Source organism: Salmo salar, chromosome 08 (genome assembly GCF_965601325.2).
Source record: "Salmo salar chromosome 08, fSalSal1, whole genome shotgun sequence".
NCBI lineage: Eukaryota > Metazoa > Chordata > Actinopteri > Salmoniformes > Salmonidae > Salmo > Salmo salar.
Window position 1 is genome coordinate 41610812 of NC_138298.1, and position 21389 is coordinate 41632200.

At 41.7% G+C, this 21389-nt stretch overlaps 2 protein-coding genes across 2 annotated transcripts in view; one reads left to right on the plus strand and one right to left on the minus strand.

The window, feature by feature from the left end:
* The window catches only part of LOC106593599 (NACHT, LRR and PYD domains-containing protein 1 homolog), a 160900-nt gene that overhangs the window by 87187 nt on the left and 52324 nt on the right, over positions 1-21389 (plus strand). The window lies entirely within an intron of this gene.
* On the minus strand, positions 3393-20251 carry LOC123735237 (NACHT, LRR and PYD domains-containing protein 1 homolog). Its single transcript, XM_082978264.1, has 10 exons — positions 20237-20251; positions 11370-11428; positions 10297-10361; positions 9950-10164; positions 9505-9761; positions 8756-8890; positions 8496-8628; positions 8365-8394; positions 6347-6629; positions 3393-5873 (listed from the first exon to the last, which is right to left on the minus strand). Exons 3-10 carry the CDS (start codon positions 10302-10304, stop codon positions 5867-5869), a joined length of 1068 nt encoding a protein of 355 aa, XP_082834390.1. The 5' UTR covers positions 10305-10361; positions 11370-11428; positions 20237-20251; the 3' UTR covers positions 3393-5866.

Consider the following 21389-nt stretch of genomic DNA (forward strand, 5'->3'; position numbering starts at 1 on the left):
TCCCTGTCCATGTGACCAATTACATCTGAGTCCCTGTCCATGTGATTAATACACTCATCTAATCTAATTAACAACGTTATTTAAAAGTGTTTTCTAAAATGTATTATTATTACAATAATACTGTTAATAGTTATTATTATTGTTATTATTATTAATAGTAGCATTATATATGTTTTGTTATTTGTATTACTGCTGTTACCATGACAACTATCTATCTAGTAATCATTACTTTTAATGCTGTTAACAAATATCAGTGTTATAATATTATTTCTGCTTTTGACGGTGATTTGATGGTCTCCAGAATGGAAAAGGTTGGGAACTGCTGAGCTAGTCAGTCACATCTGTGTGGTAACATGATAGGATGGGTAACCAATGATATACAATGATTCTGCAGCCCCAAAACAGACTGATTAGAATGTATAGTATATGATGTTACATTGAACTGTCACGTCCTGAACCTTGTAAGGGGTCATATTCTATAGTAGAGTGGTCAGGGCGTGACAGGGGGTGTTTTTCTTGCTTTCTGTTTCTATGTGGGTGTTCTAGATTTCTATTTCTATGTTGGGGTTATTGGGATGATCTCCAATTAGAGGCAGCCGGTTCTAGTTGTCTCTTATTGGAGGTCTTATTTATGTAGGGGGTTTTCCTTTTGTATTTTGTGGGTTGTTAATTCTTGAGTAGTGTTTGCCTGCTCTGCGTTACAGCTTTTGTTGTTTTGTTATTTAAAGTGGTTGGTGTATTGCATTTAGTTTCACGATTAATAAAAAGATGTGGAACTACGAACACGCTGCGTTATGGTCCGATCCTTCAGAAAGCCGTGACATGAACTAATCACAGTAATCACAGACCAACTCACACACACAGTATATACAAAGACACACAAAATACATTCCTTTTAATTTACATGTACTACATGTATTTGCAGAGATTCTGCACATCAGGAATATGATGCCATTTGCGTCATCTTTGGCTGATCAGTAAAGGTCCAGGGTCATGCTCAGGGGGTTACTATGGAGATAGAGGAATACGTAAAGGAGTGACAGGTTACACAGCTCCTTATATGTCCTTCAGACACTCTCAAGTCATTGGTAAAGGAGTGACAGGTTACACAGCTCCTTATATGTCCTTCAGCCACTCTCAAGTCATTGGTAAAGGAGTGACAGGTTACACAGCTCCTTAAAACCTGTTACGGCTGGGGGTTCCGCTAGCGGAACGTTTCGACAACATCCGGTGAAATTGCGGAGTGCGAAATTCAAATTACATTATTAGATATATTTAACTTTCATAAAATCACAGGTGCAATGCACCAAAATAAAGATTAACTTCTTGTTAATCCAGCCGCTGTGTCAGATTTCAAAAAGGCTTTACGGCAAAAGCAAACCATGCGATTATCTGAGGACAGCACCCCATCATACAAACACATGACAATCATATTTCAACCCGCCAGGCGCGACACAAAATTCAGAAATAATGATATAATTCATGCCTTACCTTTGAAGATCTTCTGTTGGCCCTAACCCTAACCCCATAAACATCACAAATGGTCCTTCTGTTCGATAAATTCCATTGTTATATCCCCAAAATGTCCATTTATTTGGCGCGTTTGAATCAGAAAAACACCGGTTCCAACTCGCCCAACATGACTACAAATGATCTAATAAGTTACCTGTAAACTTGATCCAAACATTTCAAACAACTTTCATAATCCAATTTTAGGTATTTTAAAACGTAAATAATCGATCAAATTTAAGACGGAATATACTGTGTTCAATAGCGGATAAAATGAAAGTGGAGCGAGCTCCTGGGCGGGCCCCAAACAAAACAGTCAACTCGGCTCGACACTCAGAAAGGAAAGGGCTACTTCTTCATTACTCAAAAGAAAAACAACAACCAATTTCTAAAGACTGTTGACATCTAGTGGATGGCATAAGAACTGCAACCAGATGCCTCAAAAATCTAGATTCCCATAGAAAATCTATTGAAAAGAGTGAACTCAATTGTTTTTTTCCTGGATGGTTTGTCCTCAGGTTTTCGCCTACCAAAAAAGTTCTGTTCTACTCACAGACATTATTTGAACAGTTTTAGAACCTTTAGAGTTTTCTATCGAAATCTACCAATTATATGCATATCCTAGCTTCTGGGCCTGAGTGGCAGGCAGTTTAATTTGGGCACGCATTTCATCCGGACCTGAAAATACTGCCCCCATCCCAAACAGGTTAAATGTCCTTCAGCCACTCTCAAGTCATTGGTAAAGGGGTGACAGGTTACACAGCTCCTTAAATGTCCTTCAATGGTCAATGTGTTCCAGACGTGAGGCTCTCACTGAGAAAACTGCTGATAGACTGAGGTGGTTGTGTTGATATTCAGTCTCTCTCATGAACCTCTAACAGGAAAGCTGCTGATAGACTGAGGTGGTTGTGTTGATATTCAGTCTCTCTCATGAACCTCTTACCGGCCAACACTGTACAATATATTCATCAAATACATCTATGTTGAATGTGTGTAGGACTGACTGACCCTCCTGCTAGATAGTGGTCCAGCTAGGAACCTAGTGGAGGACTGACTGACCCTCCTGCTAGATAGGGGTCCAGCTAGGTACCTAGTGGAGGACTGACTGACCCTCCTGCTAGATAGGGGTCCAGCTAGGTACCTAGTGGAGGACTGACTGACCCTCCTGCTAGAAGATCCATACTTCCAGGAGGCTGCAGAAGGAGAGAGGCTGTGTGGTTGGTCCTTCAGTAAGTTTATTGGTATTATAGTGGTCATGTTTGATTGACATTTTCTGTACATTTTTGGGAGCCTGAATTAAAGCAACAGACAGCAAGAACATGTTGAACCATCCTGTCTGTCTATTCTGCCTGGTCTCCCCACACCCAGGGGTTGATTACAACTGTTGATCTGAAGCAGTGACCAAAGACAGGGGTCCAGCTCCACAAGAAGGTTGATCATCCTGGAACTAGACTCATTTCCTTTTCTCAACACCATGTCGATGAGGTCACGTGCCTTCTCTGCCCTCTCAGCTATCCCCTTTAGTGAGTCCTTTTCCTCACTTCCTTCAGACAGAGTGAGTTGTAATCCCATAAAGAATTGTCGTGTCTTTGGGGTACCATTAAACTGAAGACATGTTTATCAATTAACTCCCTGTAATTATTATCACGCGATTAAACTGATTAATCGTTTAATTGTAATTAACTAGGAGATCGGGGCACCAAGGAAAATATTCAGATTACAAAGTTATAATTTTCCTAATATAACTTTCCTATATTATAATATAGGCCGATTATCTTCTGGTTTAAATGGTGTATTTTACCTCGCGTCCAGTCTCATTCCAAACGTCGTAAATTGTTGTATCTGCACGAACCCAGTCTTTACTAAAATCATCCATACATCAATTGTCTTAAAATCATTTATTTACTACACTAAGTAATTAACAGAAAACATACAAACAGTAATTATCGTCACAAAGGATTGGTAGAGTAATGTGCCCTAATGGCTAACAGGCATGGCTGGTCTGTTAGACAATGGGTCATAAACGGTCAGCTGAGGAGGTACACAGAGTTCATTAATATTAACAATTGACAATTGAACGCTCACTCATTCGGGAACAATTGCAATCAATATATATTTACGATCAGTGTGTCGTCGGGATCCTTGTTGGAGCGTCGTTCTGATGGAGAGTTCTCTCTCTCTCTCTCTCTCTCTCTCTCTCTCTCGGTTAGAATGGATCTTTCAAAGCGACATTCATTAATGTCGTCATAGAATGGATGTTTCGTTGGTCTTCGCGTTCAATGATATAATTTACTTAGCTGCAGACTAATAATTAATATCAAAGACAGTTCTTATTCTGTCGGTATCAATAGTCTAAAAGTTAACCACGTGGTATGGTTCACTTTCAGTAGAGTACTTGGATGGTCAAACCTATGGGCCAACTCGCAATGGAGTGGAGGCCTGGTCTGGAGAAATGTAAATCAGGGTGGGTTTTATAGGTGACCCTAGAACAGGCTTGTCAAATGACGCCTGGTCCTGTCTGTGTCCCTGGGGGGTGTGCCGATGACTGAGTTAAGCTTGGTACAGAAATACAATTCTATCACATTAACATCAGTACATAGCATCTCAATGTATTACAAATAGCTTTATCCTTATTAATACATTTTATACAACCATGTGGATTCAAGTCTCAAGGCTGAGGCTATTATATAAACAGTTTTATGGTAATATGGCTATATTGTCTCTTCTGAGTATCACAAAATTGTACCAAGCGGACCAGTTCGTAGCTGGATTCTGCACCAATCTTTCATACCTTCTCCAGAACACAAATGTCGCTTGGCTCCCCAATTCTGTGAGTTGGAAGAATTTACTGTGTCTCTCTATGGGCCATGTGGCAAGAGATTCTCCTGGAATGTTAGAGTTTTTACAACCCTTTCACACAGGGCCTGGGTGGAGGGAGGTAGGTTGGGGGATGGTGCAAAGGGGGGGAGGGGGTCAACTGTCCTCCCTGTACTCAAAGAGGCCAACGTCATGACAGAATCTAAGGAAGGTCTTTGGTCAAGATGTCAACATGGTGGTGTGTATCTTTGACTAGCCTGACTATCAGCCTCCCCATCTGTATAGAACAAGAGATCATTCCAGTTCATTCCCTTAATTGTGTTTTCAAAATCGTTGTGGAAATTCTTTCACACAGAGACACTCGAAGTCAATCTGAAATGAATCATTGTTTATTGTCAGCGAGCTGGAGAGGTTCCAACCAATCAGGAGCTCTCCCTGGTCAGACCCAACTCAATGTACCATAGTACACATGTCAATCAGGATCTCTCCCTGGTCAGACCCAACTCAATGTACCATAGTACACATGTCAATCAGGATCTCTCCCTGGTCAGACCCAACTCAATGTACCATAGTACACATGTCAATCAGGATCTCTCCCTGGTCAGACCCAACTCAATGTACCATAGTACACATGTCAATCAGGATCTCTCCCTGGTCAGACCCAACTCAATGTACCATAGTACACATGTCAATCAGGATCTCTCCCTGGTCAGACCCAACTCAATGTACCATAGTACACATGTCAATCAGGATCTCTCCCTGGTCAGACCCAGCAGTTGTCTTATAAACGGCTATACACAGACAAGTTATATTTGCATGATTTAGCATAATTAATAAATCATTACCGTTTTGTTCCATTCATGTGACCGACCAATACTGGTTCATAACATTTAACAGACCAACACTGGTTCATAACATTTAACAGACCAACACTGGTTCATTACATTTAACAGACCAATACTGGTTCATAACATTTAACAAACCAATACTGGTTCATAACATTTAACAGACCAATACTGGTTCATAACATTTAACAGACCAATACTGGTTCATTACATTTAACAGACCAATACTGGTTCATTACATTTAACAGACCAATACTGGTTCATAACATTTAACAGACCAATACTGGTTCATAACATTTAACAGACCAATACTGGTTCATAACATTTAACAGACCAATACTGGTTCATAACATTTGACAGACCGACACCTCACCAGTCTTCTTCTCTCTAAGCTGAGACCTTGAAACTGAGATATCTCCTTCTCAAAACAACATCTGGGCTTACTGCCAAATTACAGCTACTGATAGTGAGGATTTGTACAGTCAGCCACTTGATGAACACACAAATTAGTTTATAGAACAGCACATTAATAAAACACAGACATTTGTTAAAAGAATAGCACAAACATAAACATTTCCCTTACAATCATTTAAGTGTCTTTGTCCACAGACTAGGAGACAGGCCTCAGCATCTTCAGATTAGGTGAAGAAGTGTCTTTGTCCACAGACTAGGAGACAGGCCTCAGCATCTTCAGATTAGGTGCTACAAGACAGAGGATGGAGGAGAAGGGAAGAGAGAGATCAGAAAGTATGGAGAAGAATGAGGAGTGAGATACACCTGAGATAATGATGTGATGATGGTCCTATGATACACCTGAGATAATGATGGTCCTATGATACACCTGAGATAATGATGTGATGATGGTCCTATGATACACCTGAGATAATGATGTGATGATGATCCTATGATACACCTGAGATAATGATGTGATGATGGTCCTATGATACACCTGAGATAATGATGTGATGATGGTCCTATGATACACCTGAGATAATGATGTGATGATGGTCCTATGATAGAACTATAACAAGAGACATTTATTACAGACAGCAACACAAAAACATGCTTCCATTCTGAAAAATACTTTCTCATTGATCTGGGTAGCTATGTTTTTATTTGACCTATATTTAATCATTCCACATATTCAAGGGAGGGAGAAAAGAAAACGGTCTTACCTAGATTCACTCAAGTACTTAAGAAGATGGTGTTCATGTTCAATGAGAGCTTTGAGACAAGCTCCCGTCACTTCTGGTCCTTTAGGGAGGACTGATCTCAGTAGTTCTCTCATTCGGTCCTGTTCAGTTGTTTCAGCTTTTATTCTGGAGTACTCTTCATCACCAATCATGCCCTTTGACCGCAGAACATCTGCTATTGGCATTGGGTTTTTGACTCCCTGAATGAGTATAGCCCTGTGATTCTGAAGAAACTCCTCAGCAGGAATCCCAATGAGTATTAATGCTGAAGGGGGGGATCAATTAAATGAATATGTCTTTAGGGTGAACAGCAGCTGTTTCTACATCATGCAGTCTCTCCAGTTATCATTCCCCTGATAGTCATTTCTTGTATAGAGCTGACTCCAGGGTTGTGGTCAATTCCAATTGAAGTCATTGAAAGTAGATGCCCTTTTCCAGTTATTGAATTGGAATTTCAGTTCACTTCCTGAATTGACTGACTTATTTGGAATTGACACCTACCCTGGCTGACACGATTGTCTATTCTACATAACATACAGAGCCTTGCAAAAGTGTTCATACCCCTTGGATTTCTCTATTGTGTTACATAGTGGGATTAAAATTGATTTAGTTGTAATGTTTTGTCATCAATCTACTGAAAATAGTCTGTAATGTCAAAGTGGACATGTTCCCCATACATACAATATCTGGAAGTATTACATTTCAAGCACAGATTCAACTATATACAAAGACCAGGGATGTTTTTGAAAGCCTCGTGAAGAAGGGCAGTGATTGGTAGATGGGTAACAATAACAAAATCAGACATTTAATAATTATGCTGTGGATTACATATTAAACCACCCAGACACATCAAAGATAGTGGTCCTTCTGAACTGAGTTGCAGGACAGGAAGGAAACTGCTCAGGGACGTCACCATCAGGACATTGGTGAATTTAAAACAGTTCCAGAGTTAAATGTCTGTGATGGGAGAAAACTGAGGATGGATCAACAACATTGTAGTGACTCCATAATAACGACTTAAATGACAGAGTGAAAAGAAGAATACAAATATACAGAATAAAAATATTCCAAAACATGCATCTTATATGCAACAAGGTACTAAAGTAATACTGTAAAAAACATCTACAAAGGAAGACACTTTTTGGCCTAAATGCAAAGCCTCATGTTTGGGGCAAATCCAACACATCACTGAGTAACTGCCTCCTTATTTTCAAGCATGTTGGTGGCTGCATCATAGTATGGGTATGTTTGTCATCAGCAAATACTGGGGAGTTTTTCAGGATAAAAAATAAATGGAATGGAGCTAAGAATAGGCAAAATCCTAGAGGAAAACCAAGACACTGGGAGAGGAATTCACCTTTCAACAGAACAATAACCTACATAACAAGGCCAAATCTACACTTGAGCTGCTTACCAAGAAGACATTGAATGTTCCTGAGTGGCCACGTTACAGTTCTGACTTAAATCTGCTTGTAAATCTATGGAAAGACTTAAATGGCTGTCTAGCCATGATCTCCAACATCTTGACAGAGCTTGAAGAATTATGAAAATAATAATGGGCTAATATTGTACAATCCAGGTGTGGAAAGCCCTTAGAGACTCACCCAGAAAGACTCCCAGCTGTAATCGCTGCCAAAGGTGTTTCTAAGTATTGACTCGGGGGGCTGAATACTTATGGAACGACTATTTTAGGCATTTCATTTCTATCAATCTAAATATATATATTCTTTGACATTAGAGTATTTTGTGTAGATTGTCGTCAAGAAATGACAATGAAATCCCTTTTAATCCCACTGTTAAACAAAATGTGACGCAGATAAGGCTCTGTATTTCTGTCTGAATGTTTTATATCATTACACCCCACTGAACATGACTCATGAAGACCTTCATCACCCCACTGAACATGACTCATGAAGACCTTCAGTGTCCTTCATCACAACTTGAAGAGATGTTAGCTCTGTAACCCGTTTTATAAACCTCATCCACAAAAACAAGCTTACATGTTGGATGAGAGTCTTTGCTGTATACATCTGAAAGACAAACAATAGAAAATATCATAAAACATTTTAAAAGCATCTGTTAGAAAAGGACATTGATGATTGACATACTGTTTATGTCTAGTATTTCTTACCTTTTGATACCACTGATTTCCATACTGTCCTCTCATCTTCCCCGATTAATTCCATCTCAATGTCAACCCCTGTGTTTCTCATAATCATCTGACAACAGCTTGGTGTGGTGTCTGCAGGTAACAGCTGAATCTTCTGTAGAAGGCCATATGGTGCAACGATTGCGACAACAGACAGAGAGAGAAATAGTGAAGTAGAATGATATTCCAGTTATTCATATACAATATGACAGATTCATGTCCTCAGCCTGCTAAAACTGCACCTCTGGATTGATGGAAGTGGAGTGGGGATTCTTGAATGCAAACAAACTGTTCAGCTTTAAGGGCCCGTTTGGACTTGACAGGACGAATTCTGAAAATCCTTTGGACACCTGATCTTTCTCCCGTTCCTGAACAGCCTACAAAATGAGCAATGTAGTAGTCAGTCAGAACAATGTAGTCTCGTAATTCACACAACATGCAATCCATTTTTGTCAACAAAAAAATGTGTAGACTATTGTTCTACTATCCCAATTTTACCAGGATAATATTTTAAAGGTGTACCAGGTAAGTTGACTGGGAAGAGATTCTCTTTTACAGCAACAACCTGGGGAAAAGTTACAGGGAAGAGGAGAGGGGATAAATGAGCCAATTGGAAGCTGGGGATGATTAGGTAGCCATGATAGTATGAGGGCCAAATTGGGAGTTGAGCCAGGACACCGGGTTAACACCCCTACTCTTATGATAAGTGCCATGGGATCTTTAGTGACCATGGAGAGGACACCCATTTAACATCCCATCTGAAAGACAGCACCCTACACAGGGCAATGTCCCCATCACTGCCCAGGGGCATTGGGTTCTCCTTCGACCAGAGGGAGGAGTGCTGTCTACTGGCTCTTCAAATGAATGAGACAAAAATAGATTTCTCACAGAGCTGCATGTTGTCTTTGTAATCTAGAGATTTTCAACAAACTATCAGCTTTCCTTCAGTAAGTTTCAACATACTGTTGTCACTTCAGTGAAAGTGCCTCACCTCTTTCTGACTGGAGTTTCTGAGGAGCAGGTACAGCCTTGAAATGACTGTTGACCTTTTTACTGCCATATAGAGGACCACGTCACAGTGGACATCTATGTTCAAAGACAGTAATCTCAGTATAACAGAGATAAGTGAGAACTTGGGATGGAGAATTTTAACATGGAATCTGGTAACCTCATGCACTTCCTCTAAAGACACTCCATGTTCCTCTACATGAAGAATCTTCATCTCATTCCTCAGGGACGGGTTGGTCCCTGAACAACACAATAAAAAGGAGACAGAAAGACAAATATTGTATTATTAATCCAACTAAAACACAAAGAATATGCAGTATCAGATCACAGTAAACTCAAACTCCCAGAATAGTTCATTCATTCATTCAGGAAGTGAAACTCAGTTACATGAAAATGTCTTTCTGAATACTATTTCTATATGGTTTTACCTAAACAGACACAGTGTGGCAGATGAACTTCCTCCAGTTCACCTAACTCCATAGTGATATCCAGCAATGGACCACCTTGTGTGTACTGCATGTCTTTCAGAAGGTGATTGTAGGGTTCCCAGTTCCTGAAGTGATACTTCAGAATGACATCTCTCTCACACAGCCAGCGGAGCCCAGACACTGTGCACTCATAACTCCCTTTGGGTGTCCTGTGTCTGAGGGCAACAACAAGATATGGTAGAGAGGGTCAATCGTCAAATGGAGAGGTTGGATTAGAAGACTACTCCCAAAGGTAATGGGGAAATACACTAGCAAGTGGAATGAAATGTTAAAAGTAGTTATTTTACCTGAACATTGTCACTCCCTGGACAGTGGAAGTCAAGGGTTCAATCTGAAGCCAGTGTGTGGAGTCCTGAACAAGGACAAGCATGCCAGTAATACATATGGGGCCTGTTTCCTGGACACAGATTGAGTCTAGTGCTGGACTAAAAAGCATACTCAATGGAAGTTTCAATAGAAAGATCTTATCGGTCCAGGACTAGACTTAATCTGTGTCTGGGAAACTGGCCCATTAACCAAAGTAACTAATCTAATGTATTTATTCAATGTTACTGTCACGAGTACTGTCTTCAAATTTCCTGTCATATAGGAGCCAAGGCGCAGCGTGCCGGTAATTCCACATACTTTAATAGAAGTGAAACCGAACAAAAACAATTAACAGGATAAACAGAAATGAACGTGACACAACTGCAGTACACACAAAACACTCATAGAAAGAATAATAATCCACAAACAGGTTGGGAAAAGGCTGCCTAAGTATGATTCCTAATCAGAGACAACGATAGACAGCTGCCTCTGATTAGGAACCATACTCGGCTCAAAACAAAGAAATAGACATCATAGAAAGCCCACCCCACACCCTGACCTAACCACATAGAGAAACAAACCCTCTTCTCAGGTCAGGGCGTGACAGTTACATGGAATGCTGGTGATTTATCAATTCAACTGTCAAATAAAAAAATATGACAATAGCTAAAATCCTGCATGACTACAAGCAGAACACAGGACTGTCTATATCCCAGTATGAATGGTTGGTCAGTACACACCTGGCTTTGAGACTGTGTTTATATTACTAAAGCAGAACACAGGACTGTCTATATCCCAGTATGAATGGTTGGTCAGTACACACCTGGCTTTGAGACTGTGTTTATATTACTAAAGCAGAACACAGGACTGTCTATATCCCAGTATGAATGGTTGGTCAGTACACACCTGGCTTTGAGACTGTGTTTATATTACTAAAGCAGAACACAGGAATGTCTATATCCCAGTATGAATGGTTGGTCAGTACACACCTGGCTTTGAGACTGTGCCTGACTCCTGCAGGTATGTAAAAGTAAGAATTGACATTATGACTTACCTGAACATGGTCACAAGTCTTACAGCTCTGAGGAATCCCTGAAGTCAAAAGTAGCTGTTCTATAAAACATATTTAAATACAAGTAATTAGACTGTCAAGCAACCAGACGCATTTATGAAATTGCTTATTTCAGTTACTAATAACCATGCACCCATTAATAACTGACTGTAAACGCTGTTAAATTACCATGGATTGATGAGGAATTAAAAATGATATGGTTGAGAGGGAAAAGGAATGACAGACTACTGAGGGCAGTAGGGGCTGCGCTACCCCCTGAAAAATCAGAATGAAATAAATATATATATACATACAGTGGGGGAAAAAAGTATTTGATCCCCTGCTGATTTTGTACGTTTGCCCACTGACAAAGAAATGATCAGTCTATAATTTTAATGGTAGGTTCATTTGAACAGTGAGAGACAGAATAACAACAAAAATCCCCCCAAAAATCCAGAAAAACACATGTCAAAAATGTTATAAAATGATTTGCATTTTAATGAAGGAAATAAGTATTTGATCCCTCTGCAAAACATGACTTAGTACTTGGTGGCAAAACCCTTGTTGGCAATCAGAGGTCAGACATTTCTTGTAGTTGCTCACCAGGTTTGCACACATCTCAGGAGGGATTTTGTCCCACTCCCATTTGCAGATCTTCTCCAAGTCATTAAGGTTTCGAGGCTGACGTTTGGCAACTCGAACCTTCAGCTCCCTCCACAGATTTTCTATGGGATTAAGGTCTGGAGACTGGCTAGGCCACTCCAGGACCTTAATGTGCTTCTTGTTGAGCCACTCCTTTGTTGCCTTGGCTGTGTGTTTTGGGTCATTATCATGCTGGAATACCCATCCACGACCCATTTTCAATGCCCTGGCTGAGGGAAGGAGGTTCTCACCCAAGATTTGACGGTACATGGCCCCGTCCATCGTCCCTTGATGCGGTGAAGTGTTCCTGTCCCCTTACCAGAAAAACAAACCCAAAGCATAATGTTTCCACCTCCATGTTTGACGGTGGAGATGGTGTTCTTGGGGTCATAGGCAGCATTCCTCCTCCTCCAAACACGGCGAGTTGAGTTGATGCCAAAAAGCTCCATTTTGGTCTCATCTGACCACAACACTTTCACCAGTTGTATTCTGAATCATTCAGATGTTCATTGGCAAACTTCAGACGGGCATGTATATGTATTCTTTAGCAGGGGGACCTTGCGGGCGCTGCAGGATTTCAGTCCTTCCCGGCGTAGTGTGTTACCAATTGTTTTCTTGGCGACTATGGTCCCAGCTGCCTTGAGATCATTGACAATATTCTCCCGTGTAGTTCTGTGCTGATTCCTCACCGTTCTCATGATCATTGCAACCCCACAAAGTGAGATCTTGCATGGAGCCCCAGGCTGAGAGATATTGACAGTTCTTTTGTGTTTCTTCCATTTGCGAATAATCGCACCAAATGTTGTCACCTTCTCACCAAGCTGCTTGGCGATGGTCTTGTAGCCCATTCCAGCCTTGTGTAGGTCTACAATCTTGTCCCTGACATCCTTGGAGAGCTCTTTGGTCTTGGCCATGGTGGAGAGTTTGGAATCTGATTGATTGATTGCTTCTGTGGACAGGTGTCTTTTTTACAGGTAACAAGCTGCGGTTAGGAGCACTCCCTTTAAGAGTGTGCTCCTAATCTCAGCTCGTTACCTGTATAAAAGACACCTGGGAGACAGAAATCTTTCTGATTGAGAGGGGGTCAAATACTTATTTCCCTCATTAAAATGCAAATCAATTCATAACATTTTTGACGTGCGCTTTTCTGGATATTTTTGTTGTTATTCTGTCTCACTGTTCAAATAAATCTACCATTAAAATTATAGACTGATCATTTCTTTGTCAGTGGGCAAACTTACAAAATCAGCAGGGGATCAAAAACTTTTTTCCCCCACTGTATATACACGGCTCAAAAAAATAAAGGGAACACTAAAATAACACATCCTAGATCTGAAGGAATGAAATAATCTTATTAAATACTTTTTTCTTTACATAGTTGAATGTGCTGACAACAAAATCACACAAAAGTAATCAATGCAAATCCAATTTATCAACCCATGGAGGTCTGGATTTGGAGTCACACTCAAAATTAAAGTGGAAAACCACACTACAGGCTGATCCAACTTTGATGTAATGTCTTTAAAACAAGTCAAAATGAGGCTCAGTAGTGTGTGTGGCCTCCACGTGCCTGTATGACCTCCCTACAACGCCTGGGCATGCTCCTGATGAGGTGGCGGATGGTCTCCTGAGGGATCTCCTCCCAGACCTGGACTAAAGCATCCGCCAACTCCTGGACAGTCTGTGGTGCAACGTGGCGTTGGTGGATGGAGCGAGACATGATGTCCCAGATGTGCTCAATTGGATTCAGGTCTGGGGAACGGCGGGCCAGTCCATAGCATCAATGCCTCCCTCTTGCAGGAACTGCTGACACACTCCAGCCACATGAGGTCTAGCATTGTCTTGCATTAGGAGGAACCCAGGGCCAACCGCACCAGCATATGGTCTCACAAGGGGTCTGAGGATCTCATCTCGGTACCTAATGGCAGTCAGGCTACCTCTGGCGAGCACATGGAGGGCTGTGCCGCCCCCCAAAGAAATGCCACCCCACACCATGACTGACCCACCGCCAAACCGGTCATGCTGGAGGATGTTGCAGGCAGCAGAACGTTCTCCACGGCGTCTCCAGACTCTGTCACGTCTGTCACGTGCTCAGTGTGAACCTGCTTTCATCTGTGAAGAGCACAGGGCGCCAGTGGCGAATTTGCCAATCTTGGTGTTGTCTGGCAAATGCCAAACGTCCTGCACGGTGTTGGGCTGTAAGCACAACCCCCACCTGTGGACGTCGGGCCCTCATACCACTCTCATGGAGTCTGTTTCTGACCGTTTGAGCAGACACATGCACATTTGTGGCCTGCTGGAGGTCATTTTGCAGGGCTCTGGCAGTGATTCTCCTGCTCCTCCTTGCACAAAGGCGGAGGTAGTGGTCCTGCTGCTGGGTTGTTGCCCTCCTACGGCCTCCTCCACATCTCCTGATGTACTGGCCTGTCTCCTGGTAGCGCCTCCATGCTCTGGACACTACGCTGACAGACACAGCAAACCTTCTTGCCACAGCTCGCATTGATGTGCCATCCTGGATGAGCTGCACTACCTGAGCCACTTGTGTGGGTTGTAGACTCCGTCTCATGCTACCACTAGAGTGAAAGCACCACCAGCATTCAAAAGTGACCAAAACATCAGCCAGGAAGCATAGGAACTGAGAAGTGGTCTGTGGTCCCCACCTGCAGAACCACTCCTTTATTGGGGGTGTCTTGCTAATTGCCTATAATTTCCAGCTGTTGTCTATTCCATTTGCACAACAGCATGTGAAATGTATTGTCAATCAGTGTTGCTTTCTAAGTGGACAGTTTGATTTCACAGAAGTGTGATTGACTTGGAGTTACATTGTGTTGTTTAAGTGTTCCCTTTATTTTTTTGAGCAGTGTATATACACACACACACTACCGGTCAAAAGTGTTTGAACACCTACTCATTCAAGGCTTTTCTCTTTATTTTTTACTATTTTCTACATTGTAGAATAATAGTGAAGACATCAAAACCATGAAATAACACATGGAATCATGTAGTTACCAAAAAAGTGTTACTCAAAATGTATTTTATGTTTGAGATTCTTCAAATAGCAACCCTTTGCCATGATTACAGCTTTGCACACTCTTGGCATTCTCTCAACTAGCCCAACCAATGCCAAGAGTGTGCAAAGCTGTCATTCCATATGTGTTGATTCATAGTTTAGGGTCGTTGTCTTATTGGAAGGTGATCCTTCACCCCAGTCTGAGGTCCTGAGCGCTCTGGAGCAGGTTTTCATCAAGGATCTCTGTACTTTGCTCCGTTCATCCTTCCCCTCGATCCTGACTAGTCTTCCAGTCTCTGCTGCTGAAAAACATCCCCGCAGCATGCCACCACCATGCTTCACCGTAGGGATGGTATTGACCAGGTAATGAGCTGTGCCTGGTTTCCTCCAGACCAAAGAGTTCAAGCTTGGTTTCATCAGACCAGAGAATCTTGTTTCTCATGTTCTGAGAGTCCTTTCGGTGCCTTTTGGCAAACTCCAAGCAGGCTGTCAGGTGCCTTTTACTGAGGAGTGGCTGATTAGTGGAGTGCTGCAGAGAAGGTTGTCCTTCTTGAATGTTATTCCATGTCCACAGAGGGCCTCTCAAGCTCTGTCATAGTGACCATTGGGTTCTTGGTCAACTTCCTGACCGAGGCACTTCTCCCCCGATTGCTCAGTTTGGCCGGGCGGCCAGCTCTAGGAAGAGTTACAATCCTGTTTCGGAGCTCTATGGACAATTACTTCGAACCTCATAGCTTGGTTTTTGCTCTGACATGTACTGTCAACTGTGGGACCTTATATAGACAGGTGTGTGCCTTTTCAAAATCATGTCCAATCAATTGAGTTTATCACAGGTGGACTCCAATTAAGTTGTAGAAACATCTCAAAGATGATCAACGAAAACAGGATGTACATGAGCTCAATTACGAGTCTCATAGCAAAAGGTCTGAATACTTACGTAAATAAGGTATTAATTTTCTAATTTTGCTAACATTTCTAAAAACCTGTTTTCAGTTTGTCGTTATAGAGTATTGTGTGTAGATTGAAAAAAAGTAATTTAATCCATTTTAGAATAAGGCTGTAATGTAACAAAATGTGGAAGTAGTAAAGAGGTCTGAATACTTTCCGAATGCACTGTACACACAAACATGATAACATACAGACCATACACTCACATACATGGATTTTGTGTTGTAGACATGTGGTAGTGGAGTAGTAGCCTGATGGCACACAGTTAATGTGTTGTGAAATGTAATGTCATGCTGTTTTTTTTTTAGATATCAGTGGAGGCTGGTGGGAGGAGATATAGGAGGACGGGCTCATTGTAATGGCTGGAATGAAATAAATGGAACGATATTAAACACTTCAAGCATATGGAAACCACGTTTGACTCCGTTCCATTTTCAACCCTCCAATCAGAAATTGGGAGAACACTCATAAAACTCCTGAAGTGTGTGTGTGTGTACGCGCAAGTGTCAAACTTCAAGAACATTGATAAGCAGGGCTACTTAAAGAACTGTATGTTACAGAGACTTGGTGTTGTTTATGGTGAAAAAACATTCTGATACAGATTATTTTGTGTTTTTTCCCTTACAATCAAAGCATTGCATGCTTATAACTCAATGCACTGCTTTTTAAAAATGGACAATGTTTTATTTAGGGACAAATTTGAACAAATTCTAAAATTGAACTAATGCCATTAACTCGATGAATTGTTTTAATCGTTTGACTTAGACTTGTAATAAAAAGGAATATAAGTGAGCAACAGGCTTAGAATGTTGTGTGGATATTGAAGTCATACATGATTTATACACTCATTACCATAATCTGACGTGAAAAGTATTAAGGATACAATTACATTGTTCTATTAATTCATGTTTGTGGAAGCAGGAAACAACATCGCTCTGGTCCATGTTTTGTAGACGTTAGGGGCCTGATTTCTGGTTCCCTAGTTTCTAAAATGAAAGCTTAAGCTTGTTTTGACCAAATGTGACTCACCACCTAGATTTGGTGTTATTCATTCTCAATTTTAAATTGTGTTTTTTACACTGGATAAAAGTAGAGACTCAGAGCTACAAAATGGTATATCATACACTGCATTTTGAGGAACAATGGGAACATAATTCTGCTTTGAAAGTTGATCAACTTGTAAACTCACTTTTGAGAAAATTGCCTTTGAATGTTTTGGTATTTAGTGAATAGCATCGTTCACACCCACTTAAGCTTTAGCCCCACCCATCTCGTTTCACTCTTGGAGTGTTCAGAGCACACCTGACACTCTGGCCGATTTGTTTACCTCTGTTGTTTATCTCATGAAAACAGCCTTACCAGCTCTGCTGACTTTTTGTCGACATTTACTGACACTGGCCATATTCAATGGGTGTTGTACACTTTAGCTTAAGACATGTAGCTAGATAGCTAGGTAAACAACGTGTAAGATCAACCACGTCACATAACGTTAGTTAACGTTAGCTAACATTATCTGGCTGGCTCGTTAACTAGTTACCCACCAGGTACAACCCTAAATCCGTAAACATGGGCACCCTCATAGATATTATCCTGACCAACTTGCCCTCCAAATACACCTCTGCTGTTTTCAACCAGGATCTCAGCGATCACTGCCTCATTGCCTGCATCCGCTATGGGTCCGCGGTCAAACGACCACCCCTCATCACTGTCAAACGCTCCCTAAAACACTTCAGCGAGCAGGCCTTTCTAATCAACCTGGCCCGGGTATCCTGGAAGGATATTGACCTCATCCCGTCAGTCGAGGATGCCTGGTTGTTCTTTAAAAGTAATTTCCTCACCATCTTAAATAAGCATGCCCCTTTCAAAAAATGTAGAACTAAGAACAGATATAGCCATTGGTTCACTCCAGACCTGACTGCCCTCGACCAGCACAAAAACATCCTGTGGCGGACTGCACTAGCATCGAATAGTCCCCGCGATATGCAACTTTTCAGGGAAGTCAGGAACCAATACACAGGCAGGAAAGCAAAGACTAGCTTTTTCAAACAGAAATTTGCATCCTGTAGCTCTAACTCCAAAAAGTTCTGGGACACTGTAAAGTCCATAGAGAATAAGAGCACCTCCTCCCAGCTGCCCACTGCACTGAGGCTAGGTAACACTGTCACCACCGATAAATCCACGATAATCGAGAATTTCAATAAGCATTTCTCTACGGCTGGCCATGCTTTCCTCCTGGCTACCCTAACCCCGGCCAACAGCTCCGCACCCCCCACAGCTACTTGCCCAAGCCTCCACAGCTTCTCCTTCACCCAAATCCAGATAGCAGATGTTATGAAAGACCTGCAAAACCTGGACCGGTACAAATCAGTCTGTTCAACCTCTCGTATTGTCCGAGATCCCTAAAGATTGGAAAGCTGCCGCGGTCATCCCCCTCTTCAAAGGGGGTGACACTCTAGACCCAAACTGTTATAGATCGATATCCATCCTGCTCTGCCTTTCTAAAGTCTTCGAAAGCCAAGTCAATAAACAGATCACTGATCATTTCGAATCCCACCATACCCGTACCTTCTCCGCTGTGCAATCCGGTTTCCGAAATGGTCAAGGGTGCACCTCGGCCACGCTCAAGGTACTAAACGATATCATAACCGCCATCAATAAAAGACAGTACTGTGCAGCCGTCTTCATCGACCTGGCCAAGGCTTTCGACTCTGTCAATCACTGTATTCTTATCGGCAGACTCAATAGCCTTGGTTTCTCAAATGACTGCCTCGCCTGGTTCACCAACTACTTCTCAGACATAGTTCAGTGTGTCAAATCGGAGGGCCTGTTGTCCGGACCTCTGGCAGTCTATGGGGGTACCACCGGGTTCAATTCTCGGACCGACTCTTTTCTCTGCATATATCAACAATGTCGCTCTGGATTCCCTGATCCACCTCTACGCAGACGACACCATTCTGTATACATCTAGCCCTTCCTTGGACAGTGTTAACTAACCTCCAAACGAGCTTCAATGCCATACAACACTCCGTCCGTGGTCTCCAACTACTCTTAAACGCAAGTAAAACTAAATGCATGCTTTTCAAACGTTCGCTGCCCACACCTGCCCGCCCGTCCAGCATCACTACTCTGGACCGTTCTAACTTAGAATATGTGGACAACTACAAATACCTAGGTGTCTGGCTAGACTGTAAACTCTCCTTCTAGACTCATATTAAACATCTCCAATCCAAAATGAAATCTAGAATCGGCTTCCTATTTCGCAACAAAGCCTCCTTCACTCAGGCCGCCAAACATACCCTCGTAAAACTGACTATTGGCTAATAGCAGTAAAGACTGCTGTTCCATGAAATATATATATTTTTAACAACAATGAACATAGTGCCAAATCATGTCGTTACTACCCTGCATGAATCTGCTGGGAGCTAACCAACCAGGTTCAATGTTAGCTAGCTAACATTAGGCTCTAACTAGCAAAGCAAACGGTTCTGGGATACGAATAATAACGTCATACACGTAACTTTAGCTAGGGAGCCAGCCAGCTAACGTTAACTAGCTAGCTAACAGTACACCTTAGCTTGAAATGAAACCCCTTTGTCAAAATTAGAAATATCTGAAAATGTAGTTAGCTAGACTATCCTACCCGTATACATCATCATGCATGATGGACGCGTCTCCCTTTCACAGATGCCATGCCACGGTTGCCCTTAGTTTGAAGATGTAATCCGGAGACAGGTGTTTCTTCCATCTCTTTAGCTATCATACTCTAATTCCACAGATTTCAAAACTCGATCCTCCAGAAAGTGGAGAGCAACTCTACTAAACAATACATTTTTAAAAAAGCAGCATTCAACAGGATTACCAACAGACTGACCAGGTCAAATAGACAGAAGCCTTCTATGGCAAACCAATCCGAACTCCTCTCTTTGCATGTTCAGCCCACTCATTATCTCAGCCAATTATGGCTAGTGGGAAGGTTTCTGACTTTTTCTGTAGCTTAACCAACAAGGCTCGTAATTTAACAGTCTTATTCATATTTACAGATGGCATACAAGTTATTAAGGCACATGAAAGTTCACATGTTCCATATGGCATTTCTGCCCCAAAAATGCATTTTGATAGAAGGCTCTCCTGTGAAGTCGTGACTTGCGACATATGCCTAGTTTCCTGAAACGGGTCACAAATACATAATTATTGTGTTCCTTGCCTGGGACTCAAGTATAAGCTGTAATCATATTTTGATTGGAAAACAAGTAAATCATTTAACACTCACTTTTCTCAGGTCCAGGCTTGATCCAACTCTCTCCACCATGGTCTCTGGTGTTGGGATAGCAGACAGATTGACCGTGATTAAACAAACTACAACCTTATACTGTATAGCATACATGGATCTTTCTATAAATTAGGGTACCAGTGAGGGTTCCTGCAGTGGACAACTTGTTACAGCTGTTGATAAGTCATTGATAATAATCAGGGGTGGATCAGCTTTAATATTGAAGATAGATTGTTGCTTCACACACACACTTACAGTTGAAGTCGGAAGTTTACATACAGTTAGGTTGGAGTCATTAAAACTCATTTTTCAACCACTCCACAAATTTCTTGTTAACAAACTATAGTTTTGGCAAGTCAGTTAGGACATCTACTTTGTGCATGACACAAGTAATTTTTCCAACAACAGTTAACAGATAGATTATTTCACTGTATCACAATTCCAGTGGGCCAGAAGTTTACATACACAAAATTGACTGCCTTTAAACAGCTAAGGAAAATTCCAAGAAATGATGTCATGGCTTTAGAAGCTTCTGATAGGCGAATTGACATCATTTGAGTCAATTGGAGGTGTACCTGTGGATGTATTTCAAGGTCTACCTTCAAACTGTGCCTCTTTGCTTGACATCATGGGAAAATCAAAAGAAAATCAGCCAAGACCTCAGAAAAATTGTTGGGAGCAATTTCCAAACTCCTGAAGGTACCACGTTCAGCTGTACAAACAATAGTACGCAAGTCTAAACACCATGGGACCACGCAGCCATAATACCGCTCAGGAAGGAGACGCGTTCTGTCTCCTAGAGATCAATGTACTTTGGTGAGAAAAATGCAAATCATCCCAGAACAACAGCAAAGGACCTTGTGAAGATGTTGTAGGAAACGGGTACAAAAGCATCTATATCCACAGTCCTATATTGACATAACCTGAAAGGCTGCTCAGCAAGGAAGAAGCCACTGCTCCAAAACTGCCATAAAAAAGCCAGACTATGGTTTGCAACTTCACATGGGGACAAAGATCGTACTATTTGGAGAAATGTCCTCTGGTCTGATGAAATAAAAATAGAACTGTTTGGCCATAATGACCATCGTTATGTTTGGAGGAAAAAGGGGGAGGCTTGCAAGCCGAAGAACACCATCCCAACCATGAAGCACAG

Excerpts from the sequence above, each read along its gene's own strand:
- LOC123735237 (XM_082978264.1), bottom strand. Across the intron at positions 8,891-9,504 it reads GAAACTCCAGTCAGAAAGAG|GCTGTTCAGGAACGGGAGAA; the intron begins GTGAGGCACTTT and ends CTCATTTTGTAG. Across the intron at positions 6,630-8,364 it reads CAAAGACTCTCATCCAACAT|CATTAATACTCATTGGGATT; the intron begins GTAAGCTTGTTT and ends CCCCCCCTTCAG.